The sequence below is a fragment of the Mercenaria mercenaria genome, chromosome 6 (assembly GCF_021730395.1).
Source record: "Mercenaria mercenaria strain notata chromosome 6, MADL_Memer_1, whole genome shotgun sequence".
NCBI classification, from domain to species: Eukaryota; Metazoa; Mollusca; class Bivalvia; order Venerida; family Veneridae; genus Mercenaria; species Mercenaria mercenaria.
Genome location: NC_069366.1, coordinates 14,859,571 through 14,880,361, shown reverse-complemented (window position 1 = coordinate 14,880,361; position 20,791 = coordinate 14,859,571). Strand labels below are relative to the sequence as shown.

General features: G+C 34.8%; 1 protein-coding gene across 1 annotated transcript in view; it reads left to right on the top strand.

Moving 5' to 3' along the window:
- Positions 1 to 20,791, top strand: part of LOC123549590 (ankyrin repeat domain-containing protein 27-like) — a 43,279-nt gene that overhangs the window by 15,742 nt on the left and 6,746 nt on the right. Inside the window, exons 12-27 of the mRNA XM_053546680.1 lie at positions 2,022 to 2,087; positions 3,210 to 3,267; positions 3,724 to 3,813; positions 4,825 to 5,014; positions 5,436 to 5,575; positions 6,714 to 6,806; positions 7,727 to 7,835; positions 8,244 to 8,401; positions 8,861 to 8,986; positions 9,521 to 9,697; positions 10,100 to 10,249; positions 14,215 to 14,371; positions 14,822 to 14,959; positions 15,818 to 15,864; positions 19,033 to 19,191; positions 19,771 to 19,888. Coding sequence (XP_053402655.1) covers positions 2,022 to 2,087; positions 3,210 to 3,267; positions 3,724 to 3,813; positions 4,825 to 5,014; positions 5,436 to 5,575; positions 6,714 to 6,806; positions 7,727 to 7,835; positions 8,244 to 8,401; positions 8,861 to 8,986; positions 9,521 to 9,697; positions 10,100 to 10,249; positions 14,215 to 14,371; positions 14,822 to 14,959; positions 15,818 to 15,864; positions 19,033 to 19,191; positions 19,771 to 19,888 — 1,976 coding nt within the window. The remainder of the gene's footprint in view (positions 1 to 2,021; positions 2,088 to 3,209; positions 3,268 to 3,723; positions 3,814 to 4,824; positions 5,015 to 5,435; positions 5,576 to 6,713; positions 6,807 to 7,726; positions 7,836 to 8,243; positions 8,402 to 8,860; positions 8,987 to 9,520; positions 9,698 to 10,099; positions 10,250 to 14,214; positions 14,372 to 14,821; positions 14,960 to 15,817; positions 15,865 to 19,032; positions 19,192 to 19,770; positions 19,889 to 20,791) is intronic.

Sequence of the window (20,791 nt, the reverse complement as noted above, 5' to 3'; positions counted from 1 at the left end):
GTTGCCCTCAATAAAAGCTTGGATGAGTTCGATATTGGGTCATCTGGGGTCAAAAACTAGGTCACCATGTCAAATAAAAGGAAAAGCTTGTTAACACTCTAGAGGTCACAATTTTGATCCAATCTTAATGAAACTTGGTCAGAATGTTACCCTCAATAAAATCTTGGACAAGTTCGATATTGGGTCATCTGGGGTTAAAAACTAGGTCACCAGGTCAAATCAAAGGAAAAGCTTGTTAACACTCAAGAGGTCACAATTTTGGCCCGATCTTAATGAAACTTGGTCAGAATATTACCCTTAATAAAATCTTAGCCGAGTTTGATATTGGGTCATCTGAGATCAGAAACTAGGTCACCAGGTCAAATCAGTTTCAAAGGAAAAGCTTGTTAACACTGTAGAGGCCACATTTATGACTATATCTTCATGAAACTTGGTCAGAATGTAAATCATGATAATCTCAAAATCCAGTTTGAATCTGGGTCTTGTAGGGTCAAAAACTAGGTCACCCGGTCAAATTAAAGGAAAAGCTTGTTAACATTCTAGAGGCCACATTTATGACTGTATCTTCATGAATCTTAGTCAGAAAGTTAATCTTGATGATCTTTAGGTCAAGTTCGAATCTGGGTCATGTGGGGTCAAAAACTAGGTCACCGGGTCAAATCAAAGAAAAAGTTAGTTAACACTTTAGAGGCCACATTTATGACCATATCTTAATGAAACTATCTTGATGATCTTTAGGTCAATAGGTCAGGTGAGCGATACAAGGACCTTCATGGCCCTCTTGTCTAATATGTATATATCTAGTCAGAAACTGCTGGCCAAATTTTGAAATTATTTCACACAAATTAATGTTTCTCAGGTTACTGTCTACCAAGAGTGTTAAAATTATTCGGATCCGTAAAAAAGGTGGCCACTAGAGGGCCTAGTCACCTTTCCCAGTTTGTATATACTGGAAACATTTAAATCTAGTTAGAAACTGCTGGCTTGATACAAATTAATGTTTCTTGGGTTACTCTCTAAAAAGGTTGTTCAAATTATTCTGATTGTAAATAATGGCCACTAGAGGCCTGGTCACCTTTACAAGTATTTATATAGTGGAAACTTTAAAACTTCCTTAGTCAGAAACAGCAGACCCAATTTTGAAATAATTCCCTACATGCTTCTTTATCAAGAGTTTTCCAGTTAGTATGCTTTGTCAAAAACATGGCCATCAAAGGTAAAAAAATGCAACAAATATCGTAATTCTAAACCATTTTTCCAATTTAGATATATTAACTTGACAGAATTTTCCTGTAGGTGACCATATATCAAGAGTGATATTTTGATTTGTTGAAAAACATTACTACAAGAGCTAAATATCGAAATGTCTTCAAATGCCATCTTCTAAACCATAGGTCCAATTTGAAATAATTTTACAGAAATGTATGTGGAGTGACCCTCTGCTGAATTTGTTAAAAGACATCTTGATTTTTCAAAAAATATATATATGTCTGTCAGGTGCCAGTCTAGGTTCCCCTATTAGACTGTAGAAAATTTTTTCCTTGGAATAAGCAGACCAAATTTTGTAGTAATTTGGCGGAAATGTTTTTTCATTATATCTTTGGTTTAGTAATATAGAGCCTTCATGGTCCTGTTGTTCTTTGCGTGTTTATAAATAAAATGTATTTCCTTCTTTATTCTTACGCTGTACATCTGTAAGTACATACATTACTGAAGCTGATTTCTGAAAGCAATCTCAAGGTAAGTAACCCTTACCCTGATAATTTTCTATAATGAACTTGTCCATCTTTCAATTTGGACAGTACCATTAACTGTTAAAAGGGGTGCTTACCAAAAATATACTGACTGAATGGATGCACAGATGTGCAGGCTGATCTTGGTCTGCACTGGTCGCATAGGCAGAATCACTTGACAGGCAGCAGGCTAAGGGTTAAATATAGTTATTCAGTTAAGCATTTATGTAAAATGTTTCGAAAAGTAAGTAAGTGTCATAGTATACCCTTGTTTCTATCTATTTTCAGGACTGCAAATCTGATGTACATGAAACATTTCCAGATGGCAAAAATGTCGGAGAGTGATGAATTCAGGTACCTTTCAGAAATAATTTCCCTAGATTGACATTACAGTAATTCCGGCAGTAATTGTGTTTTATTATGCCCCCCGGATGATAACTCAAGAACGCTTGGGCCTAGGATCACGAAACTTAATAGGGATGTTGATCATGACGAGCAGATGACGCCTATTGATTTTGAGGTCAAAGGTCAAGGCCACAGTGACCCAGAGTAGTTAAACGGTTTCAGGATGATAACTCAAGAATGTTTGGGCCTAGGATCATGAAAGTTGATCGGGAGGTTGGTCATGACCAGCAGATGACCCCTATTGATTTTGAGGTCAGTAGGTCAAAGGTCAAGATCACATTGACCAAGAACAGTAGAACTTTTTTTTTTGCCAAATAACTAGGGAATACTTTGGTTTAAGATCACATTTGATACAGAGTATTTATGACTGGTAAATGATACATAATTATTGATTTGAGGTCAGTATGTCAAACGTCCAGTGCACTGTAACCAAATAATTTCTTTTCTTTATGCAATTACTGAATGCATCAAGGGGGGCATTTCGTGTTCTGCGAGCTCTTGTTACAGTTATATTTCTAAACCTGTGAAAGAAGCAGAAGTTTCGAATTGTATTTATTCGTGAACAAAAAGTTCTCTGAATTAAAAGTGATAAAACAGTGGCAGATATTTACACTGGATTTTGAAAGGATGAAAAAAAGACAAGGTACTAAAAAAATTGGTATTTTTTTAGTAACAGACTCTATCCCTTTGAATTTTGAGTTTTCTGCTGTTCATATTTGATCTCAGACAACGAGATTGTAGGTCTCGGGATGGATTATTTGTTGTTTCAAGAAAGAATTACATGATTCAGTGATACAAGACTGGCTGCAGAAGTTGTAAATCAATTATATGTATGTGAGAGTGTTATTTATATCTAGAAATAACCTTAAGTTGAAACTCAGTATCTCGAATTCCAACAGATTGAGCATTTTATTTCAAGGTAGTCAAAATATGACTTAAAATGATATTTCATGCACATGTTTTTGGGAAGGGACTTGAAAATGTCTTCTAGATAGCGGGAGTGTTCAGATAAGCAAGTTTCAGATATTGAGTTTCAACTGTTTTTAAAAAGAGAATTTTTTCTTGTTTCAGTTTTTACTTGGCAACTACTGAAGCTGCTCTAGATTTTATAAGTTCCGGTAACTTAAAGGTAAATAGCACATTCATGTTCATCTTAAAGACTTACAGACTGTGGTGTTTTAACGAATTAACACAAAATTGTTACGTTTTTGAAAAAAAAAAAAATTCTGAGTTGAAAGATATTAGTACCAGTCTGAAAGGTTTCAAAGAAAAAGTACTGTACTGGAAGAGTTATCAAGAAAATAGTGCTTTATTGGAAAATTTATCAATAAACATGGTATATAATGGAAAATTTATCAAGAAACATGGTATGTAATGGAAAATTTATCAAGAAACATGGTATGTAATGGAAAATTCATCAAGAAACATGGTATGTAACGGAAAATTTATCAAGAAATATAATGCTGGATTGAAAAAAATTATCAAGAAAATAGTTCTTCCATCGGAAGTTTTGCATTTGATGTATTATGTCAAGTGCTCCAATTGTTATGCATTTGATATCAAACAGAACAACTTTTATTTCTAGCAAACTAAGTCAGCAGGCTACAGTAAAGAAACAGGGTTTAATAGACAGGCATCTGGCAGCTCTACATCTAGCAAAGAAAAGTTCTTCCAGGTATGTCTAATAATCGATATTATATTAGGCCATGTAAACAGTAGTTTGAATATTAAGTTAGAATCTAGCCATATTTTGGAAGAAGATATCAAGTAAATCATTAAATTGAATGTATTTACGGGTAGATGAAATAAATGAGATTATTCAATTCTTTTGAACTGCCTTTTATGTCAAAAGGAAGAATGATTGTATTTTTGCCTTGATGTTGTGAAAAAGTCCAAAAAAGTATTGATGATTATTCAGCAGGTTTACCAAAGGTTGTGATTACAGTATTCCCCTGAAATAATTCCCAAAGTGTTTGAATTTAGCATTACTTTAAAAGTGGTCATATGACTTACCTATGAAATTTAAATGATTCCAGTATCACTCTTAGTACCTCCATTTGTCTGAATGCAAAAATCAGGCATGTTATCATGAAATTGACTTCCTTAGGTGTCACTTCACCAACGATGTTAAGAAGTTGTCCTAGGACAAGTTTTTATGCCCCCGGCATCTACTGATGCGGGAGGCATATAGTGATTGTCCCGTCCGTCCGTCCGTTCCTCCGTCCTTACGAGGTTAACCAAATCGGACCGTTTCGTCTAGCATTAATACCCCTTACTAGAATGACTTGATACTAATGCAGATGTAACCTGTGACCATTCCTCATCTTCAAACATCACCTGACCTCAGTTTGACCTTGACCTCGTTTTTGACTTAGGTTGCTTTGTATTGGCCATCTCTTGGTTAACCAAATGGGACTGTTTCCTCTAGCATCAATACTCCTTACTAGAATGACTTGATACTAATGCAGATGTAACCTGTGACCATTCCTCATCTTCAAACATCACCTGACCTCAGTTTGACCTTGACCTCATTTTGGACTTAGGTTGCTTTGTATCGACAAGGATGCCACTAGGGGCATCAAGCGTTTATTGAACACAGCTTCTTGTTTTACCTGTGACAGAATCATAGGCTGTTGAACTGAAATAATTTATAGAAAATGTAATCTCCATGATAATTTGTATACAGTATGTCCAGTATGGTGACGAATCTGCAGTCAGTCTGATGTTGAAAAAACCTATACCCACTACCGAGGATATATCTACTAAGTTGTGCCATCCCTTATGTACTTGTGATAAATGTTCAGAAATTACTGCTGTCACATCCCAGAACTCGGGGGCAGTGTCATCTATAGCTAGAGATGATATGGGTAGAACAGGTTGGTTTGTCTCTTTTAATCTGTATCATTATAGGTCAACAATCAGGTTGTTTGGACTATTGACTAGCAAACTGTACAATAACTGTTTGATTACTTGACATCAGAAATGAACTTACCTATTTTTTTCTTTAAGATTTCACTGTGGCCCAGCAAAATTATGAGGCAATATCACAACATATGGACTATAGGATTCCATATGCATAGAGATTTAATGGTTGCTTGTAGAAAAATTTGGTCTTGCTAGGGTTACCAAGATTAACCTTGATTTTGAAAAATAATCAGCAAACTTTGTTTGACAAGATATTTGAAATGAAAACATATTAGTTTTGTATGGTTTGAAATTCAAGTTTGTCTTTAACTGATTAACACAGATAATGTAGTTTATAGCATCTTACAAATTAATATGTTTTTTATCATTCAGCCTTGCATATAGCAGCATTTTATGGACAGGGAGCATTGATAGACATTCTTGCTAAACATGGATGTTTGACTGATGCTACAGATTATCTTGGTTGTACACCACTACATCTGGCTGCACAGAAAGGCTTTCAGAATATCATTGTATGTATTTATGAAATAGTCTTCGAATTAGTAGTCCAATATACTTAATTAATTTTGTGTAATAGTGTATGATTTTTGAATGGTAGCTATGTGAACATGACTTGGTGAGTGCTTAAATTAAGCATTGATAGACAGTTATGGTAAAATTTTACTGTAATTTCGCAGACAACATTTGAAACAGAGGTGAGAAAATGCTTTTATTAATTTATTTTAGTATGGCAGTGTGAAAAGATTAAAGGGTAACAAAAGCCTGACACTAAGTTACTTTTATATGAAAGCCATCCCCAAGCCTTTCATAATGCTGAAAGAATTTTTAAAATCGGACCACTATTGAAAAAGATATGGCAGTTTGAAATTGAAGAAAATGGCTGATCATGGAGGCAGCCATTTTAGTGTTTATGACGTCATTTACACACTGCTGAATTCTTTATTTAAATAACCTTTTAAATAAATTGATTTTCATATGTTTCTTGAGTGTAAGGTGTAAAACATGATAATTTCTTTCATTACAGCTGGAAAAAGTAGAGAAATTATTTTACAGAAATAAGTAACTACAGTTTAAATGTGTATCTAAAAATTTAATAAATCTGCCATTTTGTTTTTTGTTGCCATGGAAACAAAATGGCCGCCAATTTGACCAAAAATTTAAATGCTCATAACTTTCTCATTTTTACTCCGATTTTGAAAATTCTTTCACTTCTTTAAATGTTTTAAGAAATCCCAGCTGACAAAATTAACATAAGAACAACGTTGCCTTACCCTTTAAAATCTTCTCTCTGGAAAGACCAGATTTAAGAAATAATTTATAGCAAAAGAGTGCTTTAACACTATTTATGCACGATGGGTGGTTATACGTCAGGTGTAATAATTTCACGAGGGCGCAGCCTGAGTGAAATTATTTGAACGACGTTTTACTACCCGAGTGTATAAATAGTGTTAAAGCACGCTTGTGCTATAAATTATTTCGATTTTAATATGCCCTTAATCTCAAACATTAGATAAAATATAGAAGCACTCTTTCTTGGTCGCAACAAAAACTTTGACGTCATCGCACGTTAATGTGACGTCATTCCAGCTTCAGAGTGTTTTAACAGAGACAAGCATATTAGAATTATTAATAATGACTGCTATATTACAGTTACTACTGGTTCATTTTGGTGCTGATATTGGTGCTAAAGACAATGAAGGAAACACACCATTACATTTATGTGCTAAAAATGGACATGAAGATGTAAGTTATTCTTTATATTGCTTTAGTCACCTCTTTACTTGATTATTCATAATTACTATTATTATTATTAATATCATCATTATTATTGTTATTATTATTATACTAGATTTATAAAGCCCTTTTCATGATAAACATGTTCAAAAGCATTATACATTCAAAAACAGCCACTCGGGGCACCAAATTTATCTACTAGTACAGGCACAGAGCAGTCATACCAGTGGGACAGAGCAAGAGAGATTGTTAATGTGCCCATTGTGTAGCACTGATACATACAAAGCTGTCTTTCCTTGGAAGTACCCTTACTGGCCTCTAAATTAGGCTGTAGGCAGAAGACACTCCAGAGCATCTCAGATTTGAACCCCAGACATCTAAATTGACAGTTAACCTTTTTACAACTATACTACCAGGTCACCTTTTATCTAACTCAATGAAAATGTGTTGTTGTTTCAGCTATGAATGCAGTCACATATCTGACATTGCTGCTATACTTCAGTGTGTGAAGGCAGTCCTGATCCTTGACATTAATGCTACAATTAAATGTGTGAAGACAATGCTATATTTTTTACATTTCTGCTATATCGACTGAGTGTGAAGGCAATCCTGTGTATTGGGTGCCTCTGTGGCCTAGCGATTAAGGTCACTGACTTTAAATCACTTGCTTCTCACCCATGTGGGTTCGAGCCTCACACGGGATGTTTAATCCTCATGTGAGGAAGACATCTGGCTTGCTTACGCAAGGTCTGTGGTTCTAACAAGGTGCCTGCCAGTGATGAAATAATGCACAGAGGGGCACATTGGGCCTTGTCTGCCATCAAAGCTGGAAATTCGCCCTATGGCCTATAATTGCATTGGTGCAACCTTAAACCCAACAAAAAACAAATAAAAAAATCCTGTGTATTGATATTACTGCTATATTTCAGTGTGTGAAGGCAATCCTGTTCCTTGACATTTTAAAGAACAAATTAAATGTGAATGCTCAAAATGACATGGGAGATACACCATTACATATGGCAGCAAGATGGGGATATGGTCAGTCTATATTTTTATATTTCGACAAAGACATACTAATTATGGTCCTTAAATATACAGACAAAATGCTTTTGCTAAGGTAGTCATGCTTGATCAGGGAGAATAAATGTATTCACTAGTAAAGACAGTTTTGTATCATTTCTTCTGCTCTCATTTGATAGGCTTTTGTGTCAAAACCTGCTTTGGGAGCATATTTCTCTTACAGAGACAGTTATTGTTTAACCTGAAATGGGAACATGGAAAATAACATTTATTAACTGATAATGATTATTACTGATAGCTACTGATATAGAGCAGTAGCTGTTGTGTTATGTTAGAAAGTTGTTAATGGTCAAATCATAATTTGGTAAGTTGTCAGTGTATGCCGCAGAGTCTTCTGAAACTATAGTGGTGTATTGTCTGTTATAGATGGTATTGTCAATTTCCTACTGGAGTCAGAAGCAGACCCTTGTGTCAGGAACAGAAAACGTCAAACACCGCACAATGTTGCTCAAAATGCTGATATAAAGAAACAGTTACAAATTGTGATGAATGATCCACCCCCAATGATCATCAGACAACCTGTGGTATGACTATAGACATAGCCTGTATTCTTTTTCCTTGTGTATGCACCACTGCCTAAAGATGTGACAGCTTTTCTCTTCTAGTCAGTGATTATAATATTGCAAGATGCCTGTAGACTCATCTGATATATTTTTTGGCTTGATACTACTCTAAATATATCTCTGTTTTGTGTAAAATGGCCGAATAATTCTCCACTGAAAACTTGCAATGCATGGGAAAATTGTGTATAGGATGTCATTTTATCATTTGCATAACAATATATATTGCCCAACATAAATACTACACATCCTGTTAGCTTGTTTCATTTTGGAATATTTTCCTAAATATTGTCAGTATAATTACAATTTACAATTTTCACTTTCATTTTCACTTCGGATACCCTTTCTGTCTATGATGATACAGCGAAACATTATATATCTAGAAAATGTTATATGTCCGATTGTTTCTTTTTCTTTAAATAGAAGCCAAAGAACTTGCCTGTACACAACCACATAACTACAGCAAACCCTTCTTCAGTAAACACCCCTACCCCTTCCTCACCATACCAAGCTACCCCTGACAGTTCCTCTACACATACACAAGATAAGGTATGTACAAGTTGTATGTACATGTAAAATTTTTTTCGGAAAAGAAAATTATTTTAAGTGAATTATAAGGTTCTCAAATTTTCATGAACTTTTGCCTTCCTTAAACACTTAGAGTGATACACCTTAGAAATACAGAATGACAGACTTCATGCTGTGTTGCTTTTGTAGATGAACGGAGGTCAAGACTGGATTCATCAGCAGAGTTAATTTATTCTATTTTAATATTGTCTCTTTGTGTAAATGTATGCACTAACATAGAGTTCACCAAAGTTGCTTCTTATAATTTTCAACCATTTAAAAGCATTCTGCTGATTCAGTTTACATCTTTATTTCGTTTCATGACAGGAGAATTTTATAGTGAGCATTGTAGTTACAATTGAAGGTTCTCAATAGAGCTGGACAGATGTTTAAATGAAAACAATTAGAATTATTTGTTTCTTTATGTTGTAACTGGCCTCTTTGCAGGATTTTAATTTCTGCTTTCTGTAAATTATCATGCAAATTCAGATATTGCATGTACAGATTTTGTTGTAGACACCACTTGGATTTGAAGTGATAGATGTGAAGCCCAGACCACCTATACAACTATTAGATAACTCTAGCAGTGAGATGATGTCACCTACTACTCCAGCAGTTGCCTCCCTTGACCAGGCAAACTCCAAACAGATTGAAAAGCTCTACAAAGCAATAGCTAACAGGGACCTACCTTTGGTTAGTAAAATAGAATGAAAAAAAATGGTTGCAGTTTTGTGTGCCAATCTGTTTTTTTGTTTCAAGATATTGATACCCTTAAAGGAACCATGTTAAAATATTCTGATCAAGCAATGTTGTTTGAAATGAGAAATATACTGCAAAGAACAAAGCATGACTACAATTTTCATCCTGTTTTACATGAAGAATTCAAGAAGATCAATAAAACTATATCACCCAGAGTGTGACTGATATAGGTAATATAGCACTGATAATTTCCAGTTTTTCACTGAAAAGTATAAAATAGAATCTTATATCAAAGTGGAAGCCTGTCAGAATTACAGTCATATTACAGAGAAAATAGTTGGTATTTGAGGTGTACTTGAATTGTTATTTTGGATCTGTATTTGACAATTATTTCAGGTTGAGTATTACTTTGGTTGGGTAGATACTTCAAGTTCCTCGGAGGACAGTCCCATATCTCCTCCTACAACCCCAGTGCTCTCAGAGAATATAGCTGCCAAACTATGTCATCCATTGTGCCAATGTGAGAAATGTCAACATATACAGAAGGTTGGTTGAAAGATAATTTGAAGAAGTAAATACAATGTAATTTTATGCAAATATAAAAGATTACTGGTTGGGAACCATTTTCCGGACACATTTTCATATTTCGGCTCCATTATTTCCTAAAAAATATATTTGACATAAATGAAGCCCACATTGCACAAACTTCAGCTCCTTCCACATCCGATGTTGTAATCAGCATCCCGTTGTGACGTAAAATATGTTTTCCATGGGGCTTCAAATGGGGTCACTAAAATAAGTTATTTTTCCCGTCAGGTAAACCAGTATCCGGACAAATATTTTGAGGGTGTTTTGTTGTTAATTTGATATCAAAATAAGTAATTAAAGTATTTCTACACCTTTCTTTATCATTCATCTCTTCAAAAGTGCACATGAAACATAACCCGACGTTCAATAGCAGCTACAAAAGCAAACCGAGGTTGACTATAAAAAACTCGAATTTCGTCTTATACGAATTCTTGATAATTCCAATAGATATAGAATAAAATTAGTGCAAAAATCGACAGCCCTGCATCTTACGTAACTTTTAGCGTGAAATTAAAAGAAGAACATGCTATCAGCAGACAATCATTATATAGTTTGATTATTTCTTCCCCACTTGATACCTCGGCATGTGTGAACTACTGCGCATGTGCAACGCTATCTTCATGCCCCGTTAAGACAGAAAGTTGTTTTGTAAACGCATGTGAGTTATCATCAAAAACCTAAACATTATACAGCCTTATAAAATAGTGGTTTGTTGTAAACATGAAGAACAAATATCTAAATGATTTAGATGAAACAATTACATGAATAACAACAAAATAAAGCGGATATTACACGTGTCCGGAAACTGGTTCTGTCCGGAAAATGGTTCCCAACCAGTACTGTGTTATTTTTTTTATTTTTTAAGTTGTTAGATACTAGTGAATGTTTACTTTCTGTTATATATGTTGTAATAATGTGACTTTTTATGATTTTATTGAGTCGGCTAAACGATGTAATCGTTTTGACGAGTCCTTGCTATCCAGCGATTCTCTAAGTCTAAATGGACCAAATAACACAGTGAAGCGATGTAGTTCCATTAGATTTCTCAAACTTCAAACAGTTCACTGCAAGAATGAAATTAAGTTGCGTGAATTCCCTTTGCTATGACCAATATACGATGTAATCTGTCATATTTATGACTTGTAATTGTGCAATACTCGAATGTAACTCATTAAGCATAAATGTGCATTTTATGAATTGTGCAGGCTTACAAAGCTTGCGTAACATCCAGCGAAAGACAAAAAAATAGTTCCACAGGGCTCCAGATAAGATGCGTATTAGCGTAAATTACGTATAGAAATAATGCAAATACGCATGTCTAATAATTTCTAAACGTATATAAAATTACAGAAATGCACACAATGCTTTTTTAAAAACAAAATCTGAATCATCTGGATGCGTTAGGTAACATAGCCGATCCCGATCAGCCTTAATTCTCCCACATTGAACGTATACACGCATCGTATGATTTCTATAAACTTTGCGTGGGTTTCTACACACACACATGAATTTTGCAGTCAGTAAACGGATAAATTATCGGAAGAAGAAGCTCTTACTGGTTTGTTTAGTTACTACAGATATTAAAAATGATTTTAATTCTTGTTTTTCGAGAAATAAACAAATCGGCGAAACATTAAATTGTATTTTCTTGTAGTTTTTGAAATCGAAAGTAGATCGTCTATGTTTGGCGAAATGAAACAACTTTTTTATGAAAAGATTTAAATAAGAGGTAATTTAACCGTAAACTTCAATGTCAGATACTGCCAATTGCTGCTAAATGTCTTCGTATCATCACAATTTGTAAAATATATTGTTCAAACTGGAGAAAAGTGTAATCGTATCCGGATATAATATTTTGGGTAAATATCGAGCTGTGTTATGAAATTTAAGAAAAAAAAACTAAAAACAAACTGAAACTGGTAGACTATACTGTCAGTACATCAATCATTAGCCGACTCAGGCCATTCAGGCCTTTGATTGTATTTACTAAGAAGTGTGTAGTTATTTTAGAGAAATTTTACATATTGTATTGTTGCAGTAGATAAGGAATGCGATTTTACCTGTAGTTGTCCCATTTATTTACAAAGTTTCTGTTGTGGAATGTTCGCCCTATGTTGGTAAGGAGCATGACTTGACAGTCAGCCTGTAACTGCTACTCAGAATGATTTGAGCCAGGCCATGAGAAAACCAACATAGTGCATTTATTACCAGCATGGATCCAGACCAGCCTGTGCATCCATGCAGTCTGGTCAGGATCCATGCTGTTTGCTTTCAAAGCCTATTGCAATTAGAGAAACCGTTTGCAAACAGCATTGGTCCTGACCAGATTGCGCAGATACGCAGGCTGGGTTGGATCCATGCTCGTTGCAAACGCACTATGTTGGTTTTCTTATGGTGCAGCTCATTTGCCTTTCCCTTTATCATCTTTGTTGTTTGTCATAATTCTATCATTATTACATGCTCGTTTACAAACTCCATTACGTTACAGTGGATTCTGAAACGTCAATATTTTTCCATATTGACGTTCAAATTTCATATCAGGTGAGTGATGTCATTTGTGACGTCAGTTTCATGGAGGTTGTCATGTTTAAAAGTTCTTTTACGCCGATTTTTACTCAGGCTTGCAAACAAATTTATATAATTTATGTAATGATCATAAATGTAGTACAAGTATGTAACAAAAAGATTATTGGATTTTCATTAAGAAATATGCATGAGTTCTGCAGGAAATATTGCTCAACTTTAGAAGTATGAAGGCCCTATCATGCATAATTAAAACAAGTATAAAAAGAATTGAATTCAACATTTTATACATTTTATGTTAAAATAGCGTTATTACATATTAAAAATGTTTTCTGCTACATAATTCTGAAAAATCCTTTGGTAATGGGCTCTGAACTTGGACACCAACCAATTCCCTCTGGTTTCTGGGATGTTATACCACAAAAAGCATGTAATAGCCCAATATTATAACAATCTTAGTCCTCAGCTTTCATCACCTTGAGATCATATACAGTCAGCATGTGAACTACATGCATTTATTGCTCTTTTCATCAGCATGACTAGTTTGGCCTTTTTTATAATCACCAAATATCATTTCAATCATCACCATCATCAACAACTTGATCGTAATCATTATCTCAATGCTGTTGTTATCGGAATTATTAGCAGCTGAAATAAATCAATTCCAGTGTAAGCAGATGTGAGCCGTGCCATGGGAAAACCAACATAGTGGCTTTGCGACCAGCATGGATCCAGACCAGCCTGCGCATCCGCGCAGTCTGGTCAGGATCCATGCTGTTCGCTAACGGTTTCTCTAATTGCAGTAGGCTTTAAAAGCGAACAGCATGGAGCCTGACCAGACTGCGCGGATGCGCAGGCTGGTCTGGATCCATGCTGGTCGCAAACCCACTATGTTGGTTTTCTCATGGCACGGCTCATATGTTTCTTTATGCATGCAAACTGTCACCTTGCTTTAAATTTTGATAACACATACTGTTGCTGCCTTGTTTCAGCTTTCCAACTGTCAGTGCTAAAATCCTTGTCTAAACTCCTACAGGTTTCAAGGATTTGACCAAATTTATAGAAATACATGTTTATCACAGTAAAGTAAACTTGAACACCTTTAAGTTATTTGAATTGCACATGGCCTTTGGAAATTTCATAAAATGCTCTTTTAAAGTTACACATATAGTAAAGAAGACAATTATGTCTAGATAGCCTTCAAAAAGACTTTTCAAATGATGAAAATATATTTGAGCTTTTGAAAGTGCTTGATGTACATGAACGCATAACTATCTTACGATAATCTCATGTACATGACAATATTTATGTAATGTGTCCATTTAACATTAAAGTTTATGTTTAATTACTCTGTATGTTTTCACATTACCAGTGTATAGACATTACTGTGAACTGTACAGAACAGAAGGGGTTGTCGCATATCTGTGATAGAGAACAATATGGAGGTCTTAGAGCTGTTGTTGAAGAAAGGAGCATTTGTGAATGTACAGACACACAAACATATAACACCACTACATCTGGCATGCTACCATGACCAGTCGGAGGTAGGTCATACTGGCATGCTACCATAACCAGTCGGAGGTAGGTCATTCTGGCATGCTACCATAACCAGTCGGAGGTAGGTCATTCTGGCATGCTACCATGACCAGTCGGAGGTAGGTCATTCTGGCATGCTACCATAACCAGTCGGAGATAGGTCATTCTGGCATGCTACCATAACCAGTCGGAGGTTGTGTTTATCCTCGGAGGTAGGTCATTCTGGTATGCTACCATAACCAGTCGGAGGTAGGTCATTCTAGCATGCTGCCATAACCAGTCAGAGGTAGGTCATTCTGGTATGCTACCATAACCAGTCGGAGGTAGGTCATTCTGGCATGCTACCATAACCAGTCGGAGGTAGGTCATTCTAGCATGCTACCATAACCAGTCAGAGGTAGGTCATTCGGGCATGCTACCATAACCAGTCGGAGGTAGGTCATTCTAGCATGCTGCAGTACCTTGTCTTAGGTTGGTCTTTCTGGCTTGCTGTTGTACCCAGTCGCCTGTGGGTCATTCTGGCACGGTACCATAACCGATCCGTTCTGGCATTCTGCATTAACCAGTTGGAGATTGGTCATTCCTGCTTGCTGCAATATCCAGTTGCAGGTAAGTCATTCTGGCATGCTGCCATAAAAAGTCAGAGGTAGGTCATTCTGGCATCATACTGTAATCATTCAGATGTAGGTCATTCTGGCATGCTGCTATAACCAGTTGGAGTTAAGTCATTCTGGTATGCTGCCATAATCAGTCGGAGGTAGGTCATTCAAGCATGGTACATAACCAATCACCAGTCTGAGGTAGGTCATTCTGCTATTGTGGCGTGTTTTAAGCTGAGGTCAGGCTTTGTTTATTTGTAAGAATGCAAGTAGTATCTCTTAATAAATGTTAAGTTTTCCTTGCAGTTTCTACTCTGCTTTAGGACTGAGGCTTACTAAAATGGTTTCACTGTATGAGTAAACTGCTAGCACCAAAACTTGAAATATATTTGATATATTTTTCATGTATTGCAGGATTGATTTTCTTGAATCTTGATATGTGATGTCCATTCACCAATCAACTCCAAATTTCATTTAGATTTGTGTTTTCTGATATCTTCCCCCACCTTAGTGCTTTTAAAGGGAATTCCTATAGTTTTTTATGCGCATCTTTCTGCGCAGCCGACACTTTCTATGGAAAAATGAACTGAAGTCAACATTGTTGAAACATGTTACAGACAATCTTAAATTGAGGATCTTGATGAATAACATTTTTGATAGTTATACGTAATCAAATGTGTACTGGTTTATGTTGTATGACAAGTATCATGCCTGACAGGTATCTTGCTATTTTTATGGTGTGTTTAATCGCATTAGTACAAGACATTTTTTACTATAATAAGATAATTGACTGAGTACTTGATAAACAATATCACCTTCAGATATTAGTATTCATTATAGAAAGAATAAATTTAAACTTTTTACTTAGCAATCATTATCAATTTGCCAGATTTGGACCATTTCTGTCCGAAACAGGTTTGTATTCTAGGGTCTTAACTAATTTAGCGGTGCCCATCATTTTAGGCCATTTTTATGCTTACAATACAATATCTTAAACAAGGAAAATGATAACATTCATGAAAGATTTTCAATTAAAAAAAAATCTTCACTATGGTATTTTTCATGAAAAAAGTTGCCAAATATGATAGAAACATATTTTTTTCATTGTACCTTATTGTTAGGATAGAGTATTACAAATTGACATGATTTCATATAAATATAATAAAATCTGTAAAAAGCAAACTATTGTGCTGCCTGCATGATATTATGGTTGGTATTATAACAGCAGAAAATTATGAAATGTTGAAAGCGCTGGCAGTTTCAGCACAGTGGGTTGTTCCAACATTTTTCACAAAAACAGCCTGGGACCTATTGTTTTTATTTGTTCATGTTTCAGCATCAAATTTTCCTATCTATTGTGAATTTAAAAGATATTCTATGAAAGAAAAAAACTATAGATTCATCTTTAACATGACTCTTTACTTACGCAGTGAAATAACTACCCTAGCCTGCTGGCGGCAAATGTTTGCCTTTGCGACCCTGCAGACAAGATCAGCTCATCGTGCGTTGATATGGTCTGCACTGTTCGCTATTCAGTCAGATCTTTTTAGCACCTTAACAGTTAAGGTACTGCTCAAATTGAAAGATTGGACATCCATATAAATGATACAGGTTAAGGTAAAGGAAAAAGCATTTATTTGTTTTTCAGATGTAGAGAAGTGGTTATGTGGCTAATGTAAATACAGATCAATGGTGTAATAGCTTTACATTTCTTCACAAAAACACCAATTTACATTTTCTAGATAGGGTTTGTTGACATAGGTTGTAAAGGAGAATTTGGTATGCATGTATTAACGTCATCATTTCCATTTCTCGCTCAGATTGAAACACTTTCCTATGAACGAATGACTAAGTAACATTGTTGGAACTAATGCATTCGACATTAAGTCAAATTGATGACTCTTAAGTCAAATAATTGTTGGGGATCAGATATTATCAGTGATCAAAAGTTGAGAATGATTTTATGTTTTATGTCATGACAAGTTCAAGACAGTACAGGATCTTACATATTTTTGTTTATTTTGACTCCATTTTAGTACAAAAAGTATAATGTGACTACTTTCAAAATGTAGTACATGATTAACATCATTTCAGAATATGATTGATTTTGTCATGATCGAAAAAATAAGAATTAAAAACTTTTTTTTTATTTTATCGAATTACCTGAATCATTTGGCAGTTGCGTCATTACACGTGAAATGATTGCTTATCTAGTGTGAATCTGAAAATAATAGTCTGGTCACTATTACATTTTTAGCCATTTTGTTACATATACTTTCTATCCAGAGATAAACGAAAATATTTAATGAAGGTGTTTTTTAGATTGCATGAAAAAATATGTTCATGTCAAGCATGGGTATTTTTCATTGGGTCAGATTGTCACAAGAAGACATCAGAAAGATATTTTTTGCTGCCATTGGAACCCATAGTGTAAGGAAGGTATTACAAATATGACTAGATCATCTTATAACGTATCTTAATACAATTGTATAAAAGAAAGAATATTATGTCAGCTGCCGATGCGAGTTGGTTGGATTCTAGTAACGCAAAGACATGTAGATGTTCGAAATTACGTGGCATTTTTCAAGACAAAAAACACACATTTCGATTCCAACATCAATTTTAAAAAACGCAACACGTCCTCATGTTTGTATTGTTACAGAAATGTTTGCACTTATTGTCCTGCTCATATATGTGTAATCTAAAGTTCTTGAATAAAAAACATAGAATTCACTTAACATAAATTTCTTTATTTGATATTTAAGTAATCAAGATTGAAATAACATGTGTTCATGATTTCAGTGCTAAAAGCAGCACTTAAATTTTGAAGTCTTGTATGTTTATCTATGATATTATGTTAGGACGCTTGTATATGAGGTGCTAATGTAATCTACAGACAGCATGGTGAAATAGCCTTTACATCTTGCTGCAGCAAAAACTAACCTACACATTGTTACATTTCTCTTAAAGGTAATTAGGCTTTGTTGAATATCTGGTTTGTAAAGATAGGAAGAATTATGGTATGGCACTGTCCATCTGTCTGTCAACATTTTCCATTTTCAGACTCTTAGAAATTATAAAAGCTCTATCTTTCAACTATACTTGATGACTAAGTAACATCTGTGGAGGAACCCTAATGCATTTCGACCATTAGGGTCAAAGTTCAGAATGACTCGTTAAGTCATAAAGTTAATAGCTATGGGTTTCAGATATTATGCAGTGACGAAAAAGTTCTAGAGGAAGATTCCTTTAGTGTTTTTAGTGTCAGTGAATCAAAGTTCAAGGTAACAAGGACCTGACTTAACAATTGATATTTGTTCATTTATGGACTCAAATTTTAAGTCAGAAAGTATAATAGTGACTACTTTCAAAATGTATACATTGATTAACAGTCATTTGAGGAATATCTGGATTGATTTTGGGGTCAGTGACTCGAAGATAAAGGCCAGAGGGACCAAAAATTGCTTCCGTGTCTTGGATGTATTTTAATCTGAATTACCTCCCTTATTCCTCTGTCAGTTCAGTACATACACTTGAAATGATAGCTTATATTGTGAATCTGAGAGAAGTAATGTCATTGTCACTTATTGACATTTTTTTCTGGGTTTTACAATATCTACTTTCTCTCCAGAGCTTAAACATTTATTATTTAAGTGCAGTGGGTCTGCTTGTGGCCTTTAGGGTTGCATTGAAAAGAATTACTGTTCAGTTGATCTTATAGCATTGGTGATATTTTTCAGTTGTGTGCATTGATTGCTGCACATTTATGAAGAGCGATCAGGAAAGATCATTTTCATAATTGAGCCATGCCATGGGAAAACCAACATAGTGGCTTTGCGACCAGCATGGATCCAGACCAGCCTGCGCATCCGCGCAGTCTGGTCAGGATCCATGCTGTTCGCTTTCAAAGCCTATTACAATTAGAGAAACCGTTAGCGAACAGCATGGATCCTGACCAGACTGCGCGGATGCGCAGGCTGGTCTGGATCCATGCTGGTCGCAAAGCCACTATGTTGGTTTTCTCATGGCGCGGCTCATATTTCTTGTAGACAAGTTTACCATAATATACCTTACACATTTCAGCATTCCAGTACGATCAATCTTGGTAATATAAACGGCAACACAAGCCTCCATCATGCTGTGTGTACAGAAAATGTTGATGTTATAGGTGTCCTGCTCAAGTATGGTGCTAATCCTAATGCTTTGAATAAACATAACAAGTCACCATTACACATGACAAAGGTTTGCTCTTATTTGTATTTTAAGATATCAAGATTTTGAAGAAACAAGTGTGTTTCATGATTTCATGTGCTTAAAATGCTGCAGACACTGTCAAGTTTTGCAAGTCTTTGTAGTGTTTATCTATGTACTATTTATGTCTAGACCCTTGTTATGAAGGGATAAGTATTAAGAGCCAAGACTGGGATGGTTTTATACACTTTACTAACATACAGGCACATACACACCCTGACCTTATTACAGAACTGTACAAGGAAATTCATTGATGCAAGCATCAAAGACGCCGCCAAGTGTTGTGTCTGAAGTACATTTATTACAATATGAGAAATCACCTAATTATTAGTTTAGTTAGTCTGACTGGTTACAAATTATCAAGATTAGCACATAATAAAATATATGTTATAAACTGTTAAAAGCATGAAAAATAAGCATGATAGAAAAGTATTACCATGCAATACGAATCCTCTACCTGCAATGACATTGACATTTCATCTTTTAAATTTGATTTTTATGCCCCTGAAGGTAACTACATTTAGTCTGCTTCTATAGAAATATTATATGAAATTTTATTGAATGTTGCAGAATCCAGTTATTTTGGAGATGTTAAGTAAGAAATCCAAGGAGTTACACAGCAAGTTGTCTTCTGTACCAAAATCTGTGTCTGCACCAGAACATCTGAAAGATAATCATCTTCAGCAAGGTAAGTTTTATTATGAAAGACATTTTTCAAAGGCAGTATTTGTTGCTTTAACACTACTGACGTATCATAGTCTTCATATTAGAGGTATACACCTAAAAGATGACCGTTCACATTATGCATTAACAAAGTCATTTTCCTGAAAGAGATAGGAAACAGTAAGTGAATTTGGTGTTAAAATGTAATGGACTTCTGGATATTAAGGTTCATTCTGTGAAATTTATTTGTTGTTTTATTGCTTGTTTTACTTTGCACTGTTTTGTCCCAATCTTTTATTTGGGGAGAAATTATGGTCCTTTTTTGACTAAACTTTTATGTTCAACAAAGTATCAAGCTGTATCTCTATAAGAACTATATGTATTGTATTGGACTGAAAGTGACCAAGTAAGATGACTCTTGGTTCAATTTAATTCAAATTAAGGCCCTTTTTCGACGTAGAAAATTTTGTTAAAACTTTGCATGGAGCTGGCTGTCAAGCTGTTTCTCAATAACAAATACATATATTGGATTCAAACTTCACACAAGACTTCTTTCTCATCCTATCAGGGTTGTTAATAATTACATGCAATAGTAATGCATTAAATTAGCATTACTTGGAAAAAGATGGCATAAATTAGCATTAGCATTACTCATTTTTATCAAAGTAATGCATTAAATTAGCATTACATAGGGTGCATTAGCATTAGCATTACCATTACTTTTTGAGAATCATTGCATGTTATTATCACATACACTGTTTTTCATTAAATCATTTTAGTTTACCAAGGTCTAGGTCGTCTACATGAATAGTTAAATACGTGTATGACTTCCTTGTATTATATCTGATTTTTTTTCTTTTACCATTACTTTATAAAAAAAAATAATTAAAAAAATAAAAATACCTTATGTTGGAAGTACAGCATGCAT